At 49.2% G+C, this 23,376-nt stretch overlaps 1 protein-coding gene across 1 annotated transcript; it reads left to right on the top strand.

The window, feature by feature from the left end:
• Nucleotides 1-1,041: 1,041 nt before the first annotated feature.
• On the top strand, nucleotides 1,042-21,158 carry jmjd1cb (jumonji domain containing 1Cb; the record flags this gene model as incomplete). Its single annotated transcript, XM_070442108.1, is given in 16 exon segments — nucleotides 1,042-1,066; nucleotides 1,069-1,362; nucleotides 5,774-6,412; nucleotides 6,602-6,796; nucleotides 6,830-6,868; nucleotides 6,905-6,975; nucleotides 7,076-8,038; nucleotides 10,791-10,949; nucleotides 13,269-13,423; nucleotides 13,650-16,583; nucleotides 16,586-16,725; nucleotides 16,728-16,805; nucleotides 16,808-16,840; nucleotides 16,843-16,953; nucleotides 20,946-21,102; nucleotides 21,104-21,158. Coding segments are annotated over 16 exon segments (6,048 nt in total), but the record flags the coding sequence as incomplete, so codon positions are not given.
• Between the last annotated feature and the right edge of the window lie 2,218 nt (nucleotides 21,159-23,376).

The following is a 23,376-nucleotide window of genomic DNA, read 5'->3' on the forward strand; positions in this document are numbered from 1 at the left end:
GTCCTCTCTCTATCCTCCTGTCACTAACCAACACCATCCTTGGTCTCTCTGTCCTCCTGTCACTAACCAACACCATCCTTGGTGTGTCTGTCTTCACTATAACAATCCTCGGTGTGTCTGTCCTCTCTCTGTCCTCCTGTCACTAAACAACACCATCCTTGGTGTGTCTGTCCTCTCTCTGTCCTCCTGTCATAAACAACACCATCCTTGGTGTGTCTGTCCTTCTCTGTCCTCTGTCACTAACCAACACCATCTCGGTGTGTCTGTCCTCTGTGTCACTAAACAACACCATCCTTGGTGTGTCTGTTCTCTCTCTGTCCTCCTGTCACTAAACAACCCATCCTGGTGTGTCTGTCCTCTTTCTACTCTCCTGTCACTAACACACCATCCTTGGTGGTCTGTCTCTTTCTGTCCTCTGTCACTAAACAACACCATCCTCGGTGTGTCTGTCCTCTCTCTGTCTCCTGTCACTAACCAACACCATCCTTGGTGTGTCTGTCCTCTCTCTATCCTCCTGTCACTAACCAACACCATCCTTGGTGTGTCTGTCCTCTCTCTGTCCTCCCTGTTACTAACCAAACACCATCCTTGGTGTGTCTGTCCTCTCTCTGTCCCCCTGTTACTAACCAACACCATCCTTGGTGTGTCTGTCCTCTCTCTGTCCTCCTGTCACTATCCAACACCATCCTCGTGGTGTCTGTCTCCTGTCACTAACCACACCATCCTTGTGTGTTTGTCCTCTCTCTATCCTCCTGTCACTAACCAACACCATCCTTGGTCTCTCTGTCCTCCTGTCACTAACCAACACCATCCTCGGTGTGTCTGTCCTCTCTCTGTCCTCCTGTCACTAACCACACCATCCTTGGTGTGTCTGTCCTCTCTCTGTCTTCTGTACTAACCAACACCATCCTTGGTGTGTCTGTCCTCTCTCTGTCCTCCTGTCACTAAACAACAATCCTTGGTGTGTCTGTCCTCTCTGTCCTCCTGTCACTAACCAACACCCTCTCGGTGTGTCTGTCCCTCTCTCGTCATCCTCTACAGGGTCACTACACCCGCGCCCAAGCCAACAGCCCAGACCAGTCATGAACTCCTCAGGCGGGGCGGTGAAGCAGGGGTCAGGGGTCACCACCCAGCAGCAGCAGGGTCAAGGTCAGGGCGGGTCCCAGAGCCAGCAGGCCCAGCGCAGCACTCCCTTGCAGGAACAGCCGCTGCAGCGACACCGGCCCTCGCCTCTCAGGAGGAAGGGATCTGACAGCAGTGTCCTGATGATGACGCCAAGGGAGACAACGTGGACAGTAACAGAGAGCAGGAGAGGAGGTGAGGATGATGAGGAGTGTTATGATGGTGAAGATACAAACAGAGGTGAGGAGATCATGGACGCTAGAGGAATTTCACCTGTTTTTACTTCATGTACTGTGTGGTCAAGCTGTTCCATTGACCTGAGATGAGTAGAGCTCTGAAAGCTTTATCAGGACACTGCTCGGGGAAAGCTTTATCAGGACACTGCCTCGGGAAGCTTTAGCAGGACACTGCCGGAAAGCTTCAGGCCTGCTTGGGAAAGCTTTATCAGCACACTGCTGGGAAAGCTTTAGCAGGACACTGCCTTGGAAAGCTTTAGCAGGACACTGCTGGGAAAGCTTTAGCAGGACACTGCTTGGGAAAGCTTTAGCAGGACACTGCCTTGGGAGGCCTCAGCAGGACACTGCCTTGGGAAAGCTTTAGCAGGACATGCTTGGGAAAGCTTTAGCAGGACCTGCCTTGGGAGGCCTCAGCAAGGACACTGCTTGGGAAAGCTTTAGCAGGACACTGCCTTGGGAAAGCTTTAGCAGGACACGCTTGGAAAGCTTTATCAGGACACTGCCTCGGGAAAGCTTTATCAGGACACTGCCTTGGGAAAGCATTAGCAGGAACACTGCCTTGGGAAAGCATTAGCAGGACACTGCCTTGGAAAGCATTAGCAGGACACTGCTTGGGAAAGCATTAGCAGGACACTGCCTTGGGAAAGCTTTATCAGGACACTGCTTGGGAAAGCTTTATCAGGACACTGCCTTGGGAAAGCTTTTCAGGACACTGCCTTGGAAAAGCTTTAGCAGGACACTGCCTTGGGAAAGCTTTGCAGCATGCTGGACTTAGAGGACACTGCTTGGGAAGCTTGCAGGACACTGCCCTTGGGAAAGCTTTAGCAGGACACTGCTTTGGGAAAGCTTTAGCAGGACACTGCCTTGGGAAAGCCTCAGCAGACACTGCTTTGGGAAAGCTTTGGCAGGACACTGCCTGGGAAAGCTTTAGCAGGACACTGCTTTGGGAAAGCTTTAGCAGACACTGCCTTGGGAAAGCTTTAGCAGGACACTGCCTTGGGAAAGCTTTAGCAGGACACTGCTTGGGAAGCTTTTGGCAGGACACTGCTGGGAAAGCATTCAGACCCATGACTTCTTAACATGTTGATTGTTACAGCCTTATTCTAAATTGATCAAATGTCCTCATCATCTACACACAATGACAAAGCAAAAACAGGTTTTTAGAAATGTTTTCTAATAAAAGAAATATGAAATTTACATCAGTATTCAGACCCTTTACTCAGTACTTTGTTGAAGCACCAGCGATTACAGCATCAAGTCTTCTTGGGTATGACGCTACAAGCTTGGCACACTGTATTTGGGGAGTTTCCCCCATTCTTCTCTGCAGATCTCTCAAGCTCTGTCAGGTTGGATGGGGAGTGTTGCTGCACAGCTATTTTCAGGTCTCTCCAAAGATGTTCAATCAGGTTCAAGTCCGGGTTCTGGCTGGGCCACTCGAGGACATTCAGAAACTTGTCCCGAACCACTCCTGCGTTGTCCTGTTGGAAGGTAACCCTTCGCCGCAGTCTGAGGTCCTGAGCGCTCTGGAACAGGTTTTCATCAAGGATATCTCTGTACTTTGCTCCGTTCATCTTTCCCTCGATCCTGACTAGTCTCCCAGTCCTGCCGCTGAAAAACATCCCCCACAGCATGATGCTGCCACCATGCTTCATCGTAGGGATGGTGCCATGTTTCCTCCAGACGTGATGCTTGGCTTCAGGCCAAAGAGTTCATTTGGTTCTCCTGCTCTAGGAGCATTCTCTAGGAGCATTACTCTGCTCTAGGAGCATAATCTCACTGCTCTAGGAGCATAACCACTGCTCTAGGAGCATAACTCACTTGCTCTAGGAGCATAACTCACTGCTCTAGGAGCATACTACTGCTCTAGAAGCATAACTCCTGCTCTAGGAGCATAACTCCCTGTCTTAGGAGCATAACTCCCTGCTCTAGGAGCATACTCCCTGCTCTAGGGCATAATCCCTGCTCTAGGAGCATAATCCCTGCTCTAGGAGCATAACTCCTGCTCTAGGAGCATAACTCCCTGTCTAGGAGCATAACTCCCTGCTCTAGGAGCTAACTCCTGCTCTAGGAGCATAACTCCTGCTCTTAACTCTGCTCTAGGAGCATAATCCTGCTCTCGGAGCATAACTCCCTGCTCTAGGAGCATAACTCCTGCTCTAGGAGCATAACTCTGCTCTAGAGCATAACTCCCTGCTCTAAGGAGCATAACTCCTGCCTAAGGAGCATAACTCCTGCTCTAAGGAGCATAACTCCTGCTCTAAGGAGATAACTCCCTGCTCTAAGAGCATAACTCCCTGCTCTAAGGAGCATAACTCCCTGCTCTAAGGAGCATAACTCCCTGCTCTAAGGAGCATAACTCCCTGCTTCTAAGGAGCATAACCCCTGCTCTAAGGAGCATAACTCCCTGCCTCTAAGGAGCAAACTCCCTGCTCTAGAAGCATAACTCCCTGCCTCTAGGAGCATAACTCCCTGCTTAGGAGCATAACTCTGCTCTAGGAGCATATCCCTGCTCTGGGAGCATAACTCCCTGCTCTGGGGCATTACTCCCTGCTCTGGGAGCATTACTCTCCTGCTCTGGGAGCATTATCCTGCTCGGGAGCATTACTCCTGCTCTGGAGCATTACTCCCTGCTCTGGAGCATTAACTCCTGCTCTGGGAGCATTACCCTGCTCTGGGAGCTTTACTCCCTGCTCTGGGAGCATTAGTCGATTCTCTGGAGCATTAGTCGATACTCTAGGGAGCATTAGTCGATACTCTAGGGAGCATTAGTCTCTGCTTGGGAGCCTTAGTCTCTGCTCTGGGAGTCTTAGTCCCTCATCTGTCACATGATCTAACTATATTTACACCTGTTCTGAAAGGCCCAGGGTCTGCAACACACTAAGCAAGGGGACCACCATCAAGCAGCGCTATGAAGACCAAGGAGCTCTCCAAACAGGTCAGGGACAAAGTTGTGGAGAAGTACAGATCAGGGTTGTTTTTTTTAAATATATGAATCTTTGAACATCCCACGGAGCACCATTAAATGCATTATTAGAAAATGGAAAGAATATGGCACCGCAACAAACCTGCCAAGAGAGGGCTTCCACCAAATCTCACGGACCAGGCAAGGATGGCATTAATCAGACCAAAGATAACCCTGAAGGAACTGCAAACCTCCACAGCAGAGATTGGAGTATCTGTCCATAGGACCACTTTAAGCCGTACACTCCACAGAGCTGGGCTTTTTCGGAAGAGTGGCCAGAAAAAACCCATTGCTTAAAGTGTTCGCCAAAAAGCATGTGGGAGACTGCCCAAACATATGGAAGAAGGTACTCTGGTCAGATGAGACTAAAATGTAGCTTTTTGGCCCAAGGAACGCTATGTCTGGCGCAAACCCAACACCTCTCATCACCCGGAGAACACCCATCCCAAGTGAAGCATGGTGGTGGCAGCATCATGCTGTGGGAATGTTTTTCATCGGCAGGGACTGGGAAACTGGTCAGAATTGAAGGAATGATGGATGGCGCTAAATACAAATTCTTGAGGGAAACCTGTTTCAGTCTTCCAGAGATTTGAGACTGGGACGGAGGTTCACCTTCCAGCAGGACAATGATCCTAAGCATACTGCTAAAGCAACACTCGAGTGGTTTATGGGGAAACATCTAAATGTCTTGGAATGGCCTAGTCAAAGTCCAGACCTCAATCCAATTGAGAATCTGTGGTGTGGCTTAAAGATTGCTGTACACCAGCAGAACCCATCCAACTTGAAGGAGCTGGAGCAGTTTTGCCTTGAAGAATGGGCAAAAATCAAAGTGGCTAGATGTGCCAAGCTTATGGAGACATATCCCAAGAGACTTGCAGCTGTAATTGCTACAAAAGGTGTCTCTACAAAGTATTGACTTTGGGGGAGTGAATAGTTATGCACGCTCAAGTTTTCTGTTTTTTTGTCTTATTTCTTGCTCGTTTCATAATAAAAAATATTTTGCGTTTTCAAAGTGGTAGGCGTGTTGTGTAAATCAAATGATACCAACCCACCAAAAATCTATTTTTATTCCAGGTTGTAAGGCAACAAAATAGGAAAAATGCCAAGGGGGGTGAATACTTTCACAAGCCACTGTATAGTGCACTACTTCAGACCAGGGCTCATGGGTAGTGCACTACTTCAGACCAGGGCTCCTAGTGCACTACTTCAGACCAGGGCTCCTAGTGCACTACTTCAGACCAGGGCTCCTAGTGCACTACTTCAGACCAGGGCTCATAGTGCACTACTTCAGACCAGGGCTCATAGTGCACTACTTCAGACCAGGGCTCATAGTGCACTATGTCAGGAATAGGGTTCCATTTGGAACGCGGTCTAGGACTGATGCTGTGTACTGTACATTCTGCTGCTTGTCATTTAGTCTTCAAATATATTCTCCTCTGATTCATCTCTCCAGACTTGTTTAAAAGTACGAGCAGCAAGCAGGTGGCTGTGAACAAGCGGAGGAAAGCGGAGGAGGAAGAGGAGAAGGAATCAGGTTTGAAAAGACTGAGAAGCGAGACTATAGTGAGGTCTGACTTCTCTGAGAGCAGTGACTCTGAGACGTCTACCAAGAGAACCAGGACGGCAGACTCCTCCRCTTCCTCAGAGCAGAACTCAGAGGAGGAGKTAAAAGGAAAGACCGTCCAGGAGGGGCACAAGAGCCAGAGTTGTAAGACTGGGAAGGAGTCTGCTCTGACAGGAAGTCTCTCCCCCTGGGGTGAGGAGCTTCAGAAGGCGGCCGACAGGGAGCAGAGGTCATCCCTGCGACAACCTCAGCAACAGGGGGAACGGTCTCCACTGCAACAGCGCCAGGCCCCGCCCTCCCCTGTCCTCCTCCCAGGGCTCTGCCCCTCTGAGGGCCAAGGGGAGAGCATCATGGAGAACAACAGCACTATGAAAGCCCTCTGCCAGACACATCCTCAGTCCAAGGACCAGTACTCCAGCTCTGAGGTGGTCTCCCAGACCCATCCTCAGTCCAAGGACCAGTACTCCAGCTCTGAGGGTCTCCCAGACCCATCCTCAGTCCAAGGACCAGTAACTCCAGCTCTGAGGGGTCTCCCAGACCCATCCTCAGTCCAAGGACCAGTACTCCAGCTCTGAGGTGGTCTCCCAGACCCATCCTCAGTCCAAGGACCAGTACTCCAGCTCTGAGGTGTCTCCAGGACCCAGACTCTCTCTCAGTATATAATCGACATCACAGCAGAGGACGCTAATGCACACATGGCTCACCGGGAACTCTGAGGCCGTCTTCGCCCTGCTGGCCTCCCCAGAATCCATCTGAGGTCCTCCTACCTCTCTGAGCCAGCAGACATTGGTGCTAAACCCCTCTTTGGCCCCCCCTCCCCCCTTCGTAAGAGCCCCTCGGAGTGTGACCTTAGGAACCGGACTCCCTCAGTGTCAGAGTGTGACCTTAAGAACCGGACTCCCTCAGTGCAGAGTGTGACCTTAGAACCATCCTCCTCAGTGTCAGAGTGTGACCTTAGGAACCAGACTCCCTCAGTGTCAGAGTGTTGACCTTAGGAACCATCCTCCCTCAGTGTCAGAGTGTACCTTAGGAATCAGACTCCCTCAGTGTCAGAGTGTGACCTTATGAACCGGACTCCCTCAGTGTCAGAGGTGACCTTAGGAACCAGATCCCTCAGTGTCAGAGTGTGACCTTAGGAACCGGCCTCCCTCAGTGTCAGAGTGGACCTTAGAACCAGCCTCAGTGTCAGAGTGTGACCTTAGGAACCAGCCTCCCTCAGTGTGTAGGAAGCCAGAGGTAAAGCAGCACATAGTTGGCAGCCTGGGCAGTAAGATGGAGTTAGTCCATTCAGTGGTGATCAGACCTATAGCATCAGTCAGTGAGTCTGCTGCTGTAGTAGAGAGAGAGAAGCAGCTATATTCCTCCATGTTGCCCTGCTTTAAGAACGCCTCATTGGCTGACGAGGCCAGGAAGTCGTACAAGCTAAGCCCCTCCCCTGATGTCCCCAAGCCCCTCCCCTCCCCAGAGGCCCTGAAGCCTAAGGCCCTCTGCTCCCCTGACATCATCAAGTCTAAAACACAGAGTTTTCTGGAGACTGGGTCTAAACCCAAACCCCTCACCTCCCCAGAGGTGTCCAAGCATAAAGGCCGTTACCCGGACAACCCCCCTCGCTCCAGCTTTAAGCCCGTCCTGGCCCGAGGGACTGAGTCGCCAGGGTCTTGCACTAAGAGCCCGCTAATCATCGATAAGAATGAGCATTTCACKGTGTACCGGGACCCTGCGCTTGTCCGTCCCAACCAGGAGTCCAACCGCGTGTCCTATCTGCACCCCCAGCTCCACCCCCTCCACGCCTCCTCRCACGCCTCCTGCCTCACCCCCTCTTCCACCCACCACCACACCTCCCACCTCCTGCCCTCCTCCCACCACCACCTCCTCTCCGGGGTGCTCTCTGGCCTGCCTCCAGGCCCCCTGCTGGGGGGTCATCCCCGACTAGACTCCTCAGGGCTGGGGCACCTGGGACTAGCCCATCACCACCCTGTCTCTCAGCCCCAGACACACAGCCACACGTCAGCCTCATACAACCAGCTGGGTCTGTACCCAATCATCTGGCAGTACCCCAATAAGACCCGCTCCTATCCCCCAGGACTCAACCTGCCCGGGTCCAAGTGGGTGCACCCCGAAAACACTGTCAACTCTGAGACCAACATGAGGAGGGTGAGTACCAAACACCCACAWTCTATTCTTCTATTATGACTTCAACCTAGCAACTGTAGCATAGCAACTGTGATCATGTTGCCAGTTTAAACAGCTAGCTGCTGTAGCATAGCAACTCAACGTATCATGTGCCAGTTTAAACCGTAAGCTCTGTAGCATGAGCAACTGCAATCATGTTGTCAGATTTTAAACAGCTAGCTCCTGCTAGCATAGCAACTATGATCATGTTCCAGTTTAAACAGCTAGCTGCTGTAGCCATAGCAACTATGACAGTTGCCACTTTAAACAGCTAGCTGCTGTAGCAATAGCAACGTATTCATGTTCCCAGTTTAAACAGCAGCGCCTTGTAGCCATAGGCATGACATGTGCCAGTTACAGCATGCTTTCGCTGAAACTCTTTGCAGTTTAAACAGCTAGCTGCCTGTCACGCTAATAGCAACTATGATCAGTGCCAGTTTAAACAGCTACTGCTGTAGCATACAAACTGATGATCATGTTCCAGTTTAAACGCTACTGCTGTCTAGCATAGCCAACTTGATCATTTGCCAGTTTAAACAGCTAGCTGCTGTAGATAGCAAACTATGATCATCGTTGCCAGTTAAACAGCTACTGCTGTAGCATAGCAAACTGTTATGATCAGTGCCAGTTTAAAACAGCTAGCTGCCTGTATTGCATAGCAACTCAGGTATTATGTTGCAGTTAAACAGCTACGCTGTGCAAACATGGTCGTTTTACAGCATCTCTAGCATACAACTATATGCATGTTGCCAGTTAAAACAGTTAGCTGCTGTAGCATAGCAACTGTAATCATGTTTGCCAGTTTAACCTAGCCTAGTTGCTGTACAATAGCAACTTGATCATGTTGTCCAGTTTAAACAGCTAGCTGCTGTAGCAAGCAACCTGTAATCATTTGCCAGCTTTAAACAGCTAGCTGCTGTAGGCATAGCAACTTGATCATTTGGACTCAGTTCAAACAGCTAGCTGCTGAGCATAGCAACATGATCATGTTGCCAGTTTAAAACAGCTAGCTGCGTGTAGGCATAGCAAACTATGATCATTTGTCAGTTTAAACAGCTACTGCGTAGCATAGCAAACTATGACCATGTTGCCAGTTTTAAAAGCTAGCTGCTGTAGCAAGCTACTGTGAATCATGTTCCAGTGGTTAAACAGCTAGCTGCTTGTAGCATAGCAACTGTGATCATGTGCCAGTTTAAACAGCTAGCTACTGCTAGCATTATGCAACTTTGATCATGTTGCCAGTTTAGACAGATAGCTGCACTGAGCCATAGCAACTGTGATCATGTTGCCAGCTTCAAACAGCTAGCTGCCGATAGCATAGGCAACCTATGATCATGTTGCCAGTTTAAACAGCTACTGGCTGCAGCATAGCAACTGTGATCATGATTGCCCAGGTTTAAAACAGCTAGCTGCTGTAGGCTATAGCAACTGGTGCATCATATTGCCGTTTAAACAGCTAGCTGCTGTAGCTATAGCAAACTATGATCATGTTGCCAGTTTAAAACTAGCTCTGTAGCATAGCAACTTTGATCAATTTTGGCAGTTTAAACAGCTAGCTGCTGTAGCTAGCAACTATGATCATGTTGCCATTTAAACAAGTTAGCTGCTGTAGCATTAGCAACTGTAATCAGTTGCCCAGTTTAATACAAGCTAGTTGCTGTAGCATAGCAACTATGACAGTTGTCAGTTAAACAGCTAGCTGCTTAGCCATAGCGTAAACTGCTAATCATTGCCAGTTTAAACACACTAGCTGCTGTAGCATACAACTATGATCATGTTGCCAGTAAACAGTTAGCTCTGTAGCATAGAAACTGTAATCATTGCCAGTTAAACAGCTAGTGCTGAGCCATAGCAACTATGATCATGTTGTCAGTTTAATTCAGCCTAGCTCTGTAGCATAGCCAACTGTAATCATGTTGCCAGTTTAAACAGCTAGCTGCTGTAGCATAGCAACTGCTGGATTCATTTTTGCCAGTTCAAACAGCTAGCTGCTGTAGCATAGCAACTATGATCATGTTGCCAGTTTAAACAGCTAGCTCTTAGCATAGCAAACTATGATCATGCCGTCAGTTTAAAACAGCTAGCTGCTGTAGCATAGCAACTAGACCATGTGCCAGTTTAGACCAGTTAGCTGCTGTAGCTGCACTGAAGGTAGCACAGCTTACTCATGTGCATAGCCAATGATTGTCATAAACAGCTAGGCTGCTTTAGCATAGGCAACTATATCATGTTGCATTAAAAACAGCTAGCGTGCTGCTAGCATAGCAACTATGATCATGTTGTCAGTTTAAACAGCGCTGTAGCATAGCAACTATAGCATGTTGTCAGTTTAAACAAGCTAGCTCATTGTAGCATACAACTGTGATCATGTGTCGTAAGCTAGTGCTGTGCAACACAGTTGCATTAACGCTTGCTGTAGCCATTAGCAACTTTATCATGTTGGTCAGTTTTAAACTGCTAGCTGCTTAGCATATGTAACTATGATCATTTTGCCAGTTTAAACAACTTATTGCTTGCTAGCATAGCAAACTATCATCATTTGTCAGTTGAAACAGGGGCTGACCCTCTGCTGTCCTCTCTGGTTCTACCCTGTCTGTTCTCTCTGGGTTGTTGTTTTTTAGGCACTGACCCTGTCTGGCTCTCTGGTGGTTGTGTACCAAGAACACGCCCAGTCCTTTGGACCTACCACCCACCCGCGCTCCCTGTCCCTCCTCTGACAAGCCTGACCACTTAGCCACGTCCCGGTTCCCGCTCCACCACCAGCGCCGAACCCTCCCGCCGACCCCCATCCCAACCGTCAGAACCACACCGCTCGGACCCCCACCGGCTCATCAAAGACAACCCCCACGCCAGCCCCCCCCGGCCAAGACCGCTGAGACTTTCACAAGGAGGAGTCTTGTTCAATTCCAGCCGCTTACACACTCACAGCTAGAAACACTACACACACACACACTCTCACAGTAGAACATACACACACACCTCCACAGTAACATACTCTCACACACACACACCACACTCACTCACTCACTCACTCACTCACTCACTCACTCACCTCACTCACTCACTCACCACTTCACAGTAGACACACACTGAGGCTGGTTCTGCTGTTATACACCATTTCCTAGTTATTTCCACTGAGGGCTGTTCTGCACTATACACCATGTCCTAGTTATTCCTTTTTTACTGAGGGCTTTCTGCTGTTATACACCATGTCCCTAGGTATTCCTACTGAGGGCTGTTCTTTGCTATTATACACCATGTCCTAGTTATCCAACTGAGGCCAAGGTTCTGCTGTTATACACCATGTCCTAGTTATTCCACTGAGCTGTTCTGCTGCTATACACCATGTCCTAGTTATTCCTACTGAGGCTGTTCTGACTATTATACACCATGTCTAGTTATTCCTACTGAGGGCTGTCTGCTGTTATACACCATGTCCTAGTTATTCCTACTGAGCTGCTTCTGCTGTTATACACCATGTCCTAGTTATTCCTACTGAGGCTGTTCTGCTATTATACACATGTCCTAGTTATCCAACTGAGGCAATGTTCTGCTGTGTATACACCATGCCTAGTTATCCTACTGCAGGCTGTTCTGCTGTATACACCAGACTCAGTTATTCCTACTGAGGCTGTTCTGCATTATACACCATGTCCTAGTTATTCCTACTGAGGGCTGTTCTGCTGTTATACACCATGTCCTATTATTCCTACTGAGAGCCAATGTTCTGCTGTTATACACCATGTCCTAGTGATTCCTACTGCAGGGCTGTTCTTGCTTATACCACCATGTCCTAGTTATTCCTACTAGGGCTGGTTCTGTCGCTATTATGCCTGCGTCTTGTGACCGTAGCCTACGTGTACGGTATGTACGGCAGGACCCCAAAACTCGAAAAAGATAGGTAGAGGCAAGCCATGTTAATGCCTTTGTAGGTTAACAGTAAAACCTTGAAATCAACCCTTGCCTTAACAGAAAGCCAGTGTGGGAGCTAGCACTGGAGTAATATGATCACATTTTTGCGGTTCTAAGTCAGGATTCTAGCAGCCGTATTTAGCACTAACTGAAAGTTAATTTAGTGCTTTATCGCGGTTAGCCGGAAAGTTAGAGGGCATTGAGTAGTTTAACCTAGAAGTAACAAAAAGCATGGCTATTAATTTCTTCTGCGTCCATTTGTTGGGACAGAAAATTTCTGAATTTTTGCAATGTTACGGTAGATGCGCAAAAAAAGCCGTCCGTGAAACAGTCTTGATATGTTCGTCAAAAGAGAGAATCTCAGGGTCCAGAGTTAACGCGAGGTCTTTCAGTTTTATTTAGACGACTTTACAACCATCAAGATTGAATTGTCAGATTTAACAGAAGATCTCTTTAGTTCTTGCGGGACCTAGAACAAGCATCTCTTTTTGTCCGAGTTTAAAAATGTGTAGAACGATTTTCAGCCATCCACTTTCCTTAGGGTCTGAAAACACAGCTTCTAGGCGAGCGGCAACTCTGGGGCTTCACCATGTTTTCATTGAAATGTACAGCTTGGTGTCATCCGCATAGCAGTGAACAGTTAACATCTGTATTGTTCGACATGACATCACAAGGAGGTAAATATATATATAGTGAAAACAATAAGTGGTCCTGAAAATGGAACCTTGAGGAACACCAAAATGCTACAGTTGATTGTCACAGGACAAACCATCCACAGAGACAAACTGATATCTTTCCGACAGATAAGATTTAAACCAGGCCAGAACTTGTCCGTGTAGACCAATTTAGCTTTCCAGTCTCTCCAAAAGAATGTTGTGATCGATGGTATCAAAGGCAGCACTAAGGTCTAGTAGCACGAGGACAGATGCAGAGCCTCTGTCTGACGCCATTAAAAGGTCATTTACCACCTTCACGAGTGCAGTCTCAGTGCTATGATGGGGTCTAAAACCAGACTGAAGCATTTCGTATACATTGTTTGTCTTCAGGAAGGCAGTGAGTTGCTGCGCAACAGCTTTTTCAAATATTTTTGAGAGGAATGGAAGATTCGATATAGGCCGATTCGTTTTTCATATTTTCTGGGTCAAGGTTTGGCTTTTTCAAGAGAGGCTTTATTTCTGCCACTTTTAGTGAGTTTGGTACACATCCGGTGGATAGAGAGCCGTTTATTATGTTCAACATAGGAGGGCCAAGCACATGAAGCAGCTCTTTCAGTAGTTTAGTTGGAATAGGGTCCAGTATGCAGCTTGAAGGTTTAGAGGCCATGATTATTTTCATCATTGTGTCAAGAGATATAGTACTAAAACACTTGAGTGTCTCTCTTGATCCTAGGTCCTGGCAGAGTTGTGAAGACACAGGACAACTGAGCTTTGGAGGAATACGCAGATTTAAAGAGGAGTCCGTAATTTGCTTTCTAATGATCTTTTCCTCAAAGAAGTTCATGAATTTATTATTGCTGAAGTGAAAGCCATCCTCACTTGAGGAATGCTGCTTTTTAGTTTGCTTTGTGACAGTATCAAAAATAACTACTGTTGACCAGGGCTCTGTGTTGGAATAGTATGCCGTTTGAGCTTATGACTTCCTGTCTGGTCTGTAGTTGAATGTTATTTATTTCTCTCCTCAGGGATTTGAAGGGTTTTGTGGACCCCATCAGAACCATCACTCTGGCCCACCTGAAGCAGGAGCAGGACTGCAGCAGCACTCCGACCGGGAAAGACAGTCACCTGCACCAACTCTACCTGGAGGCCCATAATAAACAACTGCAGCAGAGGATGGTCCAGCAGCAGCAGGAAGCAGGGCAGAGGGACCGGGCCAGTAAGTATAAGGAGGAGAACAGACGGATCCTCCAGGAGAGCATCGAGGTGGCCCCCTTCACCGCTAAGATCCGGTCCAGTGATACCGACAGGGAGCCTAATCCCTATCCCCGGATCCCCTCGCTCCCCCACCCCCAGCGTCTCCATCAGGAGAAGGAAACGGAGCACCCTGCAGCAGACCTGTATCAGTTTAAACAGCAGGCCGCGTCCCAGCACAGTCTCCCCCCGAGTAACTACTTCACTACCTTGTCCAACAGTGTGGTCAACGAGCCGCCTCGTCTCTACCCCTCTAAAGAGTTCAACTCCTACTTTGAGAAGGTGAACAGGGAGCAGGACTCAGCAGCAGTCTCTGGTCTCTCTCTGGGAGGAGGGGCAGCGTTCAGCTCCAAGTSCAAACCCCCTCCTCTCATCAAACACCAGGCTGATGGGGAGGGTCTGCTAGGGAAGATATCAGAGCAGCTGAACCAGCAGGTAAGCCTATCCAACATGCAGAGGTATCGTCTCAGTACCATAGTCAGCCCTGTTAGTCCAGACCTCTCCCCTTCCTCCAGTCAGAGCCAGACCCAGAGCCACTGTCAGACCCAGAGCCACTGTCAGACCCAGAGCCAGACCCAGAGCCACTGTCAGACCCAGAGCCAGACCCAGAGCCACTGTCAGACCCAGAGTCAGACCCAGAGCCAGACCCAGAGCCACTGTCAGACCCAGAGCCAGACCCTGGCCCAGCTAAGGTGTATGCCAGCCCTGCACCGTGCCCCCGTGTTCCACCCTCCTATCCAGCAGACGCTGGACAGGAAGGAGGCGGGCTGCGGCCGGTTGTCTCCTCCCACCCTGACCCCCATCCAGCCAGTCAGCTCGGCCGGTAAGGTGTCTGAGCAGCAGAAACCGCCCACCCTTCTGCCCGAGCTACGGGAGGTCAGCGCCGRGTGTAAGGGCGGGGCAGCGATGACCTCATCCGAGATGTGGCGAGCCGGCGACCCTCAGGGCCACGACAAGCCGGGATGGCATTCTGAGAGGAGCCCCGGCAGGAAGCTTGGGGCCACCACGGCGTCTGTTATCGTCCGTCCCTCTACGTGTATAACGTACGAAGGCTCGCCAGGCGCCAAGACCTCGGCCAAGGACTCTCTGACGGGGAGGATGTTCCCGGGGAGCAGGCCTCAGACAGTCTGTCTGAAACTGGCCTATGAGAGAGACAGGGAGTCTGGAGGGAAGGTGATCCTGCCAAACACTAACTTGGAMGAGGCTGCTTGCCTGCAGCAGTACAATAACAACTTTATGAGAGTGTCCCAGTCTCAGGGAACCTTTCCAGTCTCTGTCTCGGCTGCTGCCAACTCTGTGTGCAATAGGAGTAGTGATGGGACTAGGGCAGTCTCCAACATGCCTCCCTACGGTGTGCTGAGTAGAAGACAAGAGAGAACCTACTGTGGGSCCAACACCTCCAGCGCTAGCAGGACAGAGAGCTCTGGCCCTCAGGGCAGGGCCTTCCACTCAGGGCCTGGGTTAGGGCCAAGGGCTGAGCTCCAGCAACAGGAGGGGGGCTCCTCCAAGACCTCATCCCCCAACCTGCACCCTGGGCCCAGCCTGGCCAGCAGCACCCAGGSCTCTCCCAACCCCAGCCAGTCCTACTATGGGAGCTTTGTCCATCTGAAGAAGCACAAGGCAGCGTTGGCAGCAGCCCAGCAGTCCAGAGGTCCTAGCAGCTCCAGCAGTCCAGAGGCCCTAGCAGCAGCAGCCCAGCAGTCCAGAGGTCCTAGCAGCTCCAGCAGTCCAGAGGCCCTAGCAGCAGCAGCCCAGCAGTCCAGAGGTCCTAGCAGCAGCTCCAGTGGTAGTGGTCCTGAGAGCCTGATTGAGCCATCTAACAGTAGAGCTCTTCACATCTCCCCTCCACCTCCCCTTGCCTCGGCCTCCGCCCAGGACCACAGAACCACAGCAAGCCCAGGACCACATCAAGCAGGAGCTAGCCCTGGCCCCCTCCCCAATGGCCAGCCAGCCCAGATGAACCAGAGCCAATCTCAACCCAACTACCACAAGCTGAAGAAGGCCTGGCTCACCAGACACTCAGAGGAGGACAGGAACATAAACACTATGATTAAAACAGAGGAGGACAGGAACAGGAACACTATGATTAAAACAGAGGAGGACAGGAACAGGAACACTATGATTAAAACAGAGGACGCTGATAAGTCTGTTACCACCACTGTGTCAAAGTCTGTTACTATCACTGTGAGCCCCTCTGTGTCGAAGTCTGTTACCACCACTGTGAGCCCCTCTGTGTCGAAGTCTGTTACCACCACTGTGAGCCCCTCTGGTCGAAGCTTTTACCACCACTGTGAGCCCCTCTGTGTCGAAGTCTGTTACCACCACTGTGAGCCCTCTGTGTCGAAGTCTGTTACCACCACTGTGAGCCCCTCTGTGTCGAAGTCTGTTACCACCACTGTGAGCCCCTCCTGTTCGAAGTCTGTTACCCCCTCTGTGTCGAAGTCCGTTACCACCACTGTGAGCCCCTCTGTGTCGAAGTCTGTTACCACCACTGTGAGCCCCTCTGTGTCGAAGTCCGTTACCACCACTGTGAGCCCCTCTGTGTCGAAGTCTGTTACCACCACTGTGAGCCCCTCTGTGTCGAAGTCCGTTACCACCACTTGTGAGCCCCTCTGTGTCGAAGTCTGTTACCACCACTGTAGCCCCTCTGTGTCGAAGCCCGTTACCACCACTGTGAGCCCCTCTGTGTCGAAGTCTGTTACCACCACTGTGAGCCCTCTGTGTCTGAGATGGAGATGATCAAGCCTTGCACCGTCACTCTGATTGCCTCTACCTCCAGTGATGTAGAGATGAAGATAGAAGAGGTCAAAGGTCAGGAGGACAAGATGGCCGCCGAGGACAGGAATACGCGGCTGGCAGCAAGAGGGTGTACGACCACGACTCGGCCTCAGAGAGCGGAGAGGACTCTGACGCCAGCGAGAGCAGCAAGCAGAGGCTAAGAGGCAGCCCAAACCCACCTACAAGAAGAACAGAACGACATGCGGAGGAGGAAAGGAGAGGAGAGCGAGATGAGGAGCTGAAACACAACGGGATCTGCGAGCGCCAAGGAGAAGACCAAGCTGAAACTGTCCAGCAACAGTAAGTCTCGCATTAAAGGGACATTTCAAAATTTTCAACTTCATATTCATCCTCTCCAGCACCACCCCAACATCAACATATCTACTCAGCACCACATTAACATATCTACTCCAGCACCACCCCAACATTAACATATCTACTCCAGCACCACCCCAACATTAACATATCTACTCCAGCACCACCCACATTAACATTCTACTCCAGCACCACATTAACATATCTACTCCAGCACCACCCAACATTAACATATCTACTCCAGCACCACATTAACATATCTACTCCAGCACACCCCAACATTAACACTATCTACTCCAGCACCACATTAACATATCTACTCCAGCACCACCCAACATTAACATATCTACTCAGCACCACATTAAACATATCTACTCCAGCACCACCCCAACATTAACATATCTACTCCAGCCACCACTCCAACATATCTACTCCAGCACACTACAATCACTCCAGCACCACCCAACATTAACATATCTACTCCAGCACACCCAACATTAACATATCTACTCCAGCACCACTCCAACATATCTACTCCAGCACATCCAACATATCTACTCCAGCACCAATCAAGCATATCTACTCCAGCACCACCCCAACATCAACTATCTTCTCCAGCACCACATTACAATATCTACTCCAGCACCACCCCAACATTAACATATCTACTCCAGCACCACCCAACAAATAACATATCCTCTCCAGCACCACATTAACATATCTACTCCAGCACCACCCCAACATTAACATATCTACTCCAGCACACCCCCAACATCAACATATCTACTCCAGCACCACCAACATTAACATATCTACTCCAGCACCACCCCAACATTAACATATCTACTCCAGCACCACCCCAACAATAACATATCTACTCCAGCACCACCCAACATTAACATATCTACTCCAGCACCACATTAACATATCTACTCCAGCACCACATCAACATATCTACTCCAGCACCACCCCAACATTAACATATCTACTCCACACCACATTAACATATCTACTCCAGCACCACATCAACATCAACATATCTACTCCAGCACCACCCCAACAATAACATATCTACTCCAGCACCACCCAACATTAACATATCTACTCCAGCACCACATTAACATATCTACTCCAGCACCACCCCAACATCAACTATCTACTCCAGCACCACATCAACATCAACATATCTACTCCAGCACCACCCCAACAATAAACATATCTACTCCAGCACCACCCCAACATTAACATATCTACTCCAGCACCACCCCACATTAACATATCTACTCCAGCACCACCCCAACATCAACATATCTACTCCAGCACCACATTAACATATCTACTCCAGCACCGCCCCAACATCAACATATCTAATCCAGCACCACCCCAACATCAACATATTCTACTCCAGCACCACATTAACATATCTACTCCAGCACCACCCCAACATTAACATATCTACTCCAGCACCACCCCAATTGTGGTGCTGGACAGGATATGTAAAGTTGGTGCGTTTCTATGTAAATGTATGTAAAGTCTCCCTTTAATAACACATGCATACAGACACACAGACTCTCAAATGAATATGATTTCAACTTCTAATAGCATTCTAACAAGGTCAACTCAGTCTCTCAGCTCATCATATGTTAGCTGGCCTTATCTTATTATATATCCCATATGATGATGAGTTTCTGTTTCCTACACAGTGTGGATATGACCTGTTGTTATTGGTTCCTAAAGGGGAGAGGTATATACTCTGGAACACCAGACTATCTGACGTTTCGCCAACTAAACTCGCCCTCTGGACGTTGTTTGTGGAAGTTTGTTTGTTTTCCGAATCACAAATCAATTAGTTATTGTTAAATTTGCTTGAGCGATGTTCTCTTGACAATCGTGTAGCATTATTCAGGAAGCGTGCTGTTTCCAATAGGGAATTCCTCTCCCGGATGCCCGTACCTCGACTGAGTCCTAGTTGCGGGACGCGGGATTGATTGGGACTTTGGTCAGAGCAAATGTCTTGTCTGCCTGGCCGTGGTGCGTACGGTAGCTGCCCACGCACAACCCAACTCCTCTGCGCTCTGTCGCCTGTTGCGGCAGGGTACTCGAAGGGAGAGTTTCGATGGCGTGCCTCGGTCAGGCACCGCTTGCCTCTCTTTCCAGACTTTGTCGATGAAAGGTCTGGTCCCACCTCAGTGATCTGGTTGTATGTGGACTTTCGAGATCAGGCTAGCTAAACAAGCTCTGCATAGCGTGCTAGCCAGGTTGGCTAACTCGCCGAAGCGTGCTAGCTACTACTAGCTATTCATGCCTCCCCACGTTGGAGTTGCTGCGGTAGCTCTCTTGTTTCGTACACGTAGCGTTAAGGCTCTTGGTTATTCTAAAAGGACCGTGCTACGGTCTAAGAGGCTAGCTAACCTAGCTTACACTAAAAAGCTTCCAGCTATAGAACTTTTTCAGGATCTGAGGACCCATGCCAAATCTTTTCAGTCTCCTGAGGGGGAATACACCGTGCTTCTACACCTGCATTGCTTGCTTGCTGCTGTTTGGGGTTTTAGGCTGGGTGTCTGTACAGCACTTCGAGATATTAGCTGATGTACGAAGGGCTATATAAAATAAACTTGATTGAAACTTGATTGAATAGGCTTTGTCGTGGCCCTCTTCACGACTGTCTTGGTTTGTTTGGACCATGATAGTTTGTTGGTGAGGTGGACACCAAGGAACTTGAAGCTCTCAACCTGCTCCACTACAGCCCCGTCGATGAGAATGGGGGCGTGCTCTGTCCTCCTTTTCCTGTAGTCCACAGTCATCTTTTTTGTCTTGATCACATTGAGGGAGAGGTTGTTGTCCTGGCACCACACGACCAGGTCTCTGACCTCTTCCCTACAGGCTGTTTCATCAGCAAACTTAATGATGAAGTTGGAGTCATGCCTGGCCATGCAGTCATGGGTAAACATGGAGTACAGGAAGGGACTGAGCATGCACCCCTGAGGGGCCCCCGTGTTGAGGATCAGCTTGGCAGATGTGTTGTTACCTACCCTTACAACCTGGGGATGGCCCGTCAGGAAGTCCAGGATCCACAGACTTTTGTGAGGTTGTATCGCCTGGATGTCCCTGCTCCCAGTCTAGTGCACAGTGTGTTTACAGCTGGGACAGGACAGGGTCGTTAGTCAGAGCTCAGTCTGGGTGGTCAGCCATGGGCCGTTTCATTTAGTATCCGCTGGCGCCGGCTTGGGGCGGGATTCTTGTTCCCCATAGTCCCCATAGTGTTGTACTGACTGAAAGGGAACAGAACTCTATGACTTACTACTGTTCCCTGAAGGAGGGAAACCAGGTACTAAACCTGCATCGCCTGGTTCTGGGCTCGGTAAAGAGCGGTACGGAATTGAAGGAATGAATCCAAGCCGCAAGGTTGTCACCTGTGGAAGGCGGGGCTTTCAGAGAGGCGCGGATTTCATTGGCCTTGTCAGGCGTGATTTTAGTTCTTCATTCAATGTGGCGAGAGTGTGACTCCCCATCGTTATGTTGTATCATGTTTCCCTCCTTCAGGGAACAGTAGTTATAGTCACAACGTTACGGTTTTATCTTCATATCCATAATGAGTTGAAATTGAACTGACCTCAACTCTGGTGTAGAGAAATACACAAGACCTCTAGTTACAGTACATAGGTCTGCATACATCCTGGTCACCTTATTTATGTTTCCTCCGGTACCAGATGTGATCCCCCGCTCTTGCTGAAGGCTGATCATGTCTCTGTTTTCCCCTCCGTTACAGATGGGATCCCCGCTCTGTGCTGAAGGACTGATCATGTGTCTGTCCCCTCCGGTACCAGATGGGATCCCCCGCTCTGTGCTGAAGGACTGATCATGTCTCTGTCCCCTCCAGTACCAGATGGCATCCCCCGCTCTGTGCTAAAGGACTGATCATGTCTCTGTAGTTAGATATCATAGTAACCATCTCTCTTGTCCCCTCCGGGTACCAGATGGATTCCCCCGCTCTGTGCTGAAGGACTGGAGGAAGGTGAAGAAAGTTGAAGCAGACGGGGATCGTTTCCTGCAGGATGACTCGTGCGCTCCGAGATTGGACCACACCTGCAGAACAGTTTGTCGAGAGTGTCGTGTTGTCCGCAGCAAGAAGGGAGCAGCCAGCTCATTCCCTGTCTTCTTGCCGCTTCTACTACTTATTCCGCCGGTGAGCTGATTGCTGAATTCAGTTCGTTTTGTCTGGTTAGCTGGATCCGCTGTCAGAGTGGTTTTATTGGCCTTGCGTTCTGTCTCCCGGCTAGTGGTCTGATATGCTGCTTTGCTCGCTGGTCCACTTTGCCGGCCACATGGTTAGAGATTGTTTAGGTCATTGTATACGAATTCTCCACCCTTCCTCAGTCAGTCAGTCCAATCTGTTATTGTTCTGTCAGTGAACCTTCCTCAGTCAGTCTCATCTGTTATTGACTGTCAGTGAACCCTGTCCCAGTCAGTCTCATTGTCGTCATTGCATCATGCGTATACTCGTGCCCTCAGTCCAGTCAGTCATCTGTTATGTACTGTCAGTGAACCCTCCTCACCAGTCCTCTTTACATTGCTGTCAGTGAACCTTCTCTCAGTCAGTCCATTCTGTTATTGTCTGTCAGTGAACCTTCCTCAGTATCAGTCCATTCTGTTATTGTCTGTCAGTGAACCTTCTCAGTCAGTCATCTGTTATTGTTTATCCCTCCAGTCGTCAGTCATCTTTATTTGCAGTAGACCCTTCCTCAGTCAGTATTTACTTCGACTCTCGATTATCTGTTATACTGTCAGTGAACCCCTTCCCTCACGTTGCAGTCAGTCCATCTGCCATCGTTATCACCATGTTTGTCTGTCAGAGTACGATACCCTTCCTCAGTCAGTCCTAATACTGCTTGACAATGAGTAGACTGTCAGGCTGAAACCCTTCCTCAGTCCCAGTCAGTCCGTCTGTTATTTGGACTGTCCAGTGAAACCCCTTCCTCAGTCAGTCAGTCCATTCTTGTCGCAGAACTCCTCATCAGGTCAGTACCAATCTGTCCTTGTCTGTCATAAACTTCCCCTTTCAGTTCTCAGTCACCATCTTATATGATCTGTCAGTAACCCTATCCTCAGTCCAGTCCATCTGTTTATGTACTGTCAGTGAACCCTTCCTCAGTCAGTCAGTCCTCTGTTATTGTCTTGTCAGTGAACCCCTTCTCATCAGTCAGTCCATCATGTTAATTGCTGTCAGTAAAACCCTTCCTCAAGTCAGTCAGTTCCATTCTGTTTTGTCTGTCAGTCACCCTTCTCAGTCAGTCAGTCCATCTGTTATTGTCTGTCATGTCAACCTTCCTCAGTCAGTCAGTCATTTATTGACTGTCAGTGAACCCTTCCTCAGGCTCAGTCAAGTCCATCTGTTATATGGATCTGTCAGTGAACCCTTACGCAGTCAGTCAGTCAATCTTTATATGTCAGTGACCTTCCTCAGTCAGCTCCATGTCTGTTATTGTCTGTTTCAGTTGCAACCTCGTTCCTCAGTCAGTCATCATTGTTATTGTCTGTCAGTGAACCTTCCTCAGTCAGTCAATCCATCTGTTATTGTCTTAGCAGTGACAACCCTTCCTCAGTCAGAGTCAGAACTCCCATCTGTTATTGACTGGTCAGTGAACCCTTCTTCAGTCAAGTCAGTCCATCTGTTTAATTATGGCTCTGTCCAGTGCAACCCTTTCCTCTAGTCAGAGTCCATGGATCTGTTATAACTGTCATCGTGGCAGTCCAATTTTCTGAGTAGAACCCTCCTCAGTCAGTCATCATCTGTTTTGCTCAGTAACACATCAGTACGTTATTGTCTGTCAGTGAGACCCTAGTCCCACAAGTCAGTCCCATCCTGTTACTTGTCTGTATCCCCGGAGCAACCCTTCCTTCAGTCAGTTCACTCCATCGTAATATTGACTCTCAGTTTGAAACCCTTCGGTCAGTCAGTCAGTCCATCTGTTATTGTCTGGTCAGTGAACCCCTTCCGTGCAGTTCGGCGTCAGGTTGGAATCCATATGTTATTGTCTGGTCACGTGAACCCTTCCTCAGGTCAGTCTCTGCGATTCCATATGTTTATTGTCTAGTTCAGGTGAACCCTTCACATGCAGTCAGTTCAGTCCCATCTGTTATGATACTGGTCATGTGAGAACCGCTTCACACATTCAGTTCAGCGTCAAGTACCCATAGGTTATTGTCTGTCAGGTGAAACCCTTCCCCATCAGGTCCAATCTTGTGTATTTGACTGTTCTAGCTCCAAGCCCTCTCCTCAGTCAGTCAGCCATCTGTTATGACTGTCAGCTAAACCCTTCCTCGAGGTCAGGCATCCATAGCTGTTCAATTGTCTGTCAGTGGAAACCCTTTCCTCCAGTCAGTCAGTCCATCTGTTATTTGGACTGT

Source organism: Salvelinus sp. IW2-2015, unplaced genomic scaffold, assembly GCF_002910315.2.
Source record: "Salvelinus sp. IW2-2015 unplaced genomic scaffold, ASM291031v2 Un_scaffold6019, whole genome shotgun sequence".
NCBI classification, from domain to species: Eukaryota; Metazoa; Chordata; class Actinopteri; order Salmoniformes; family Salmonidae; genus Salvelinus; species Salvelinus sp. IW2-2015.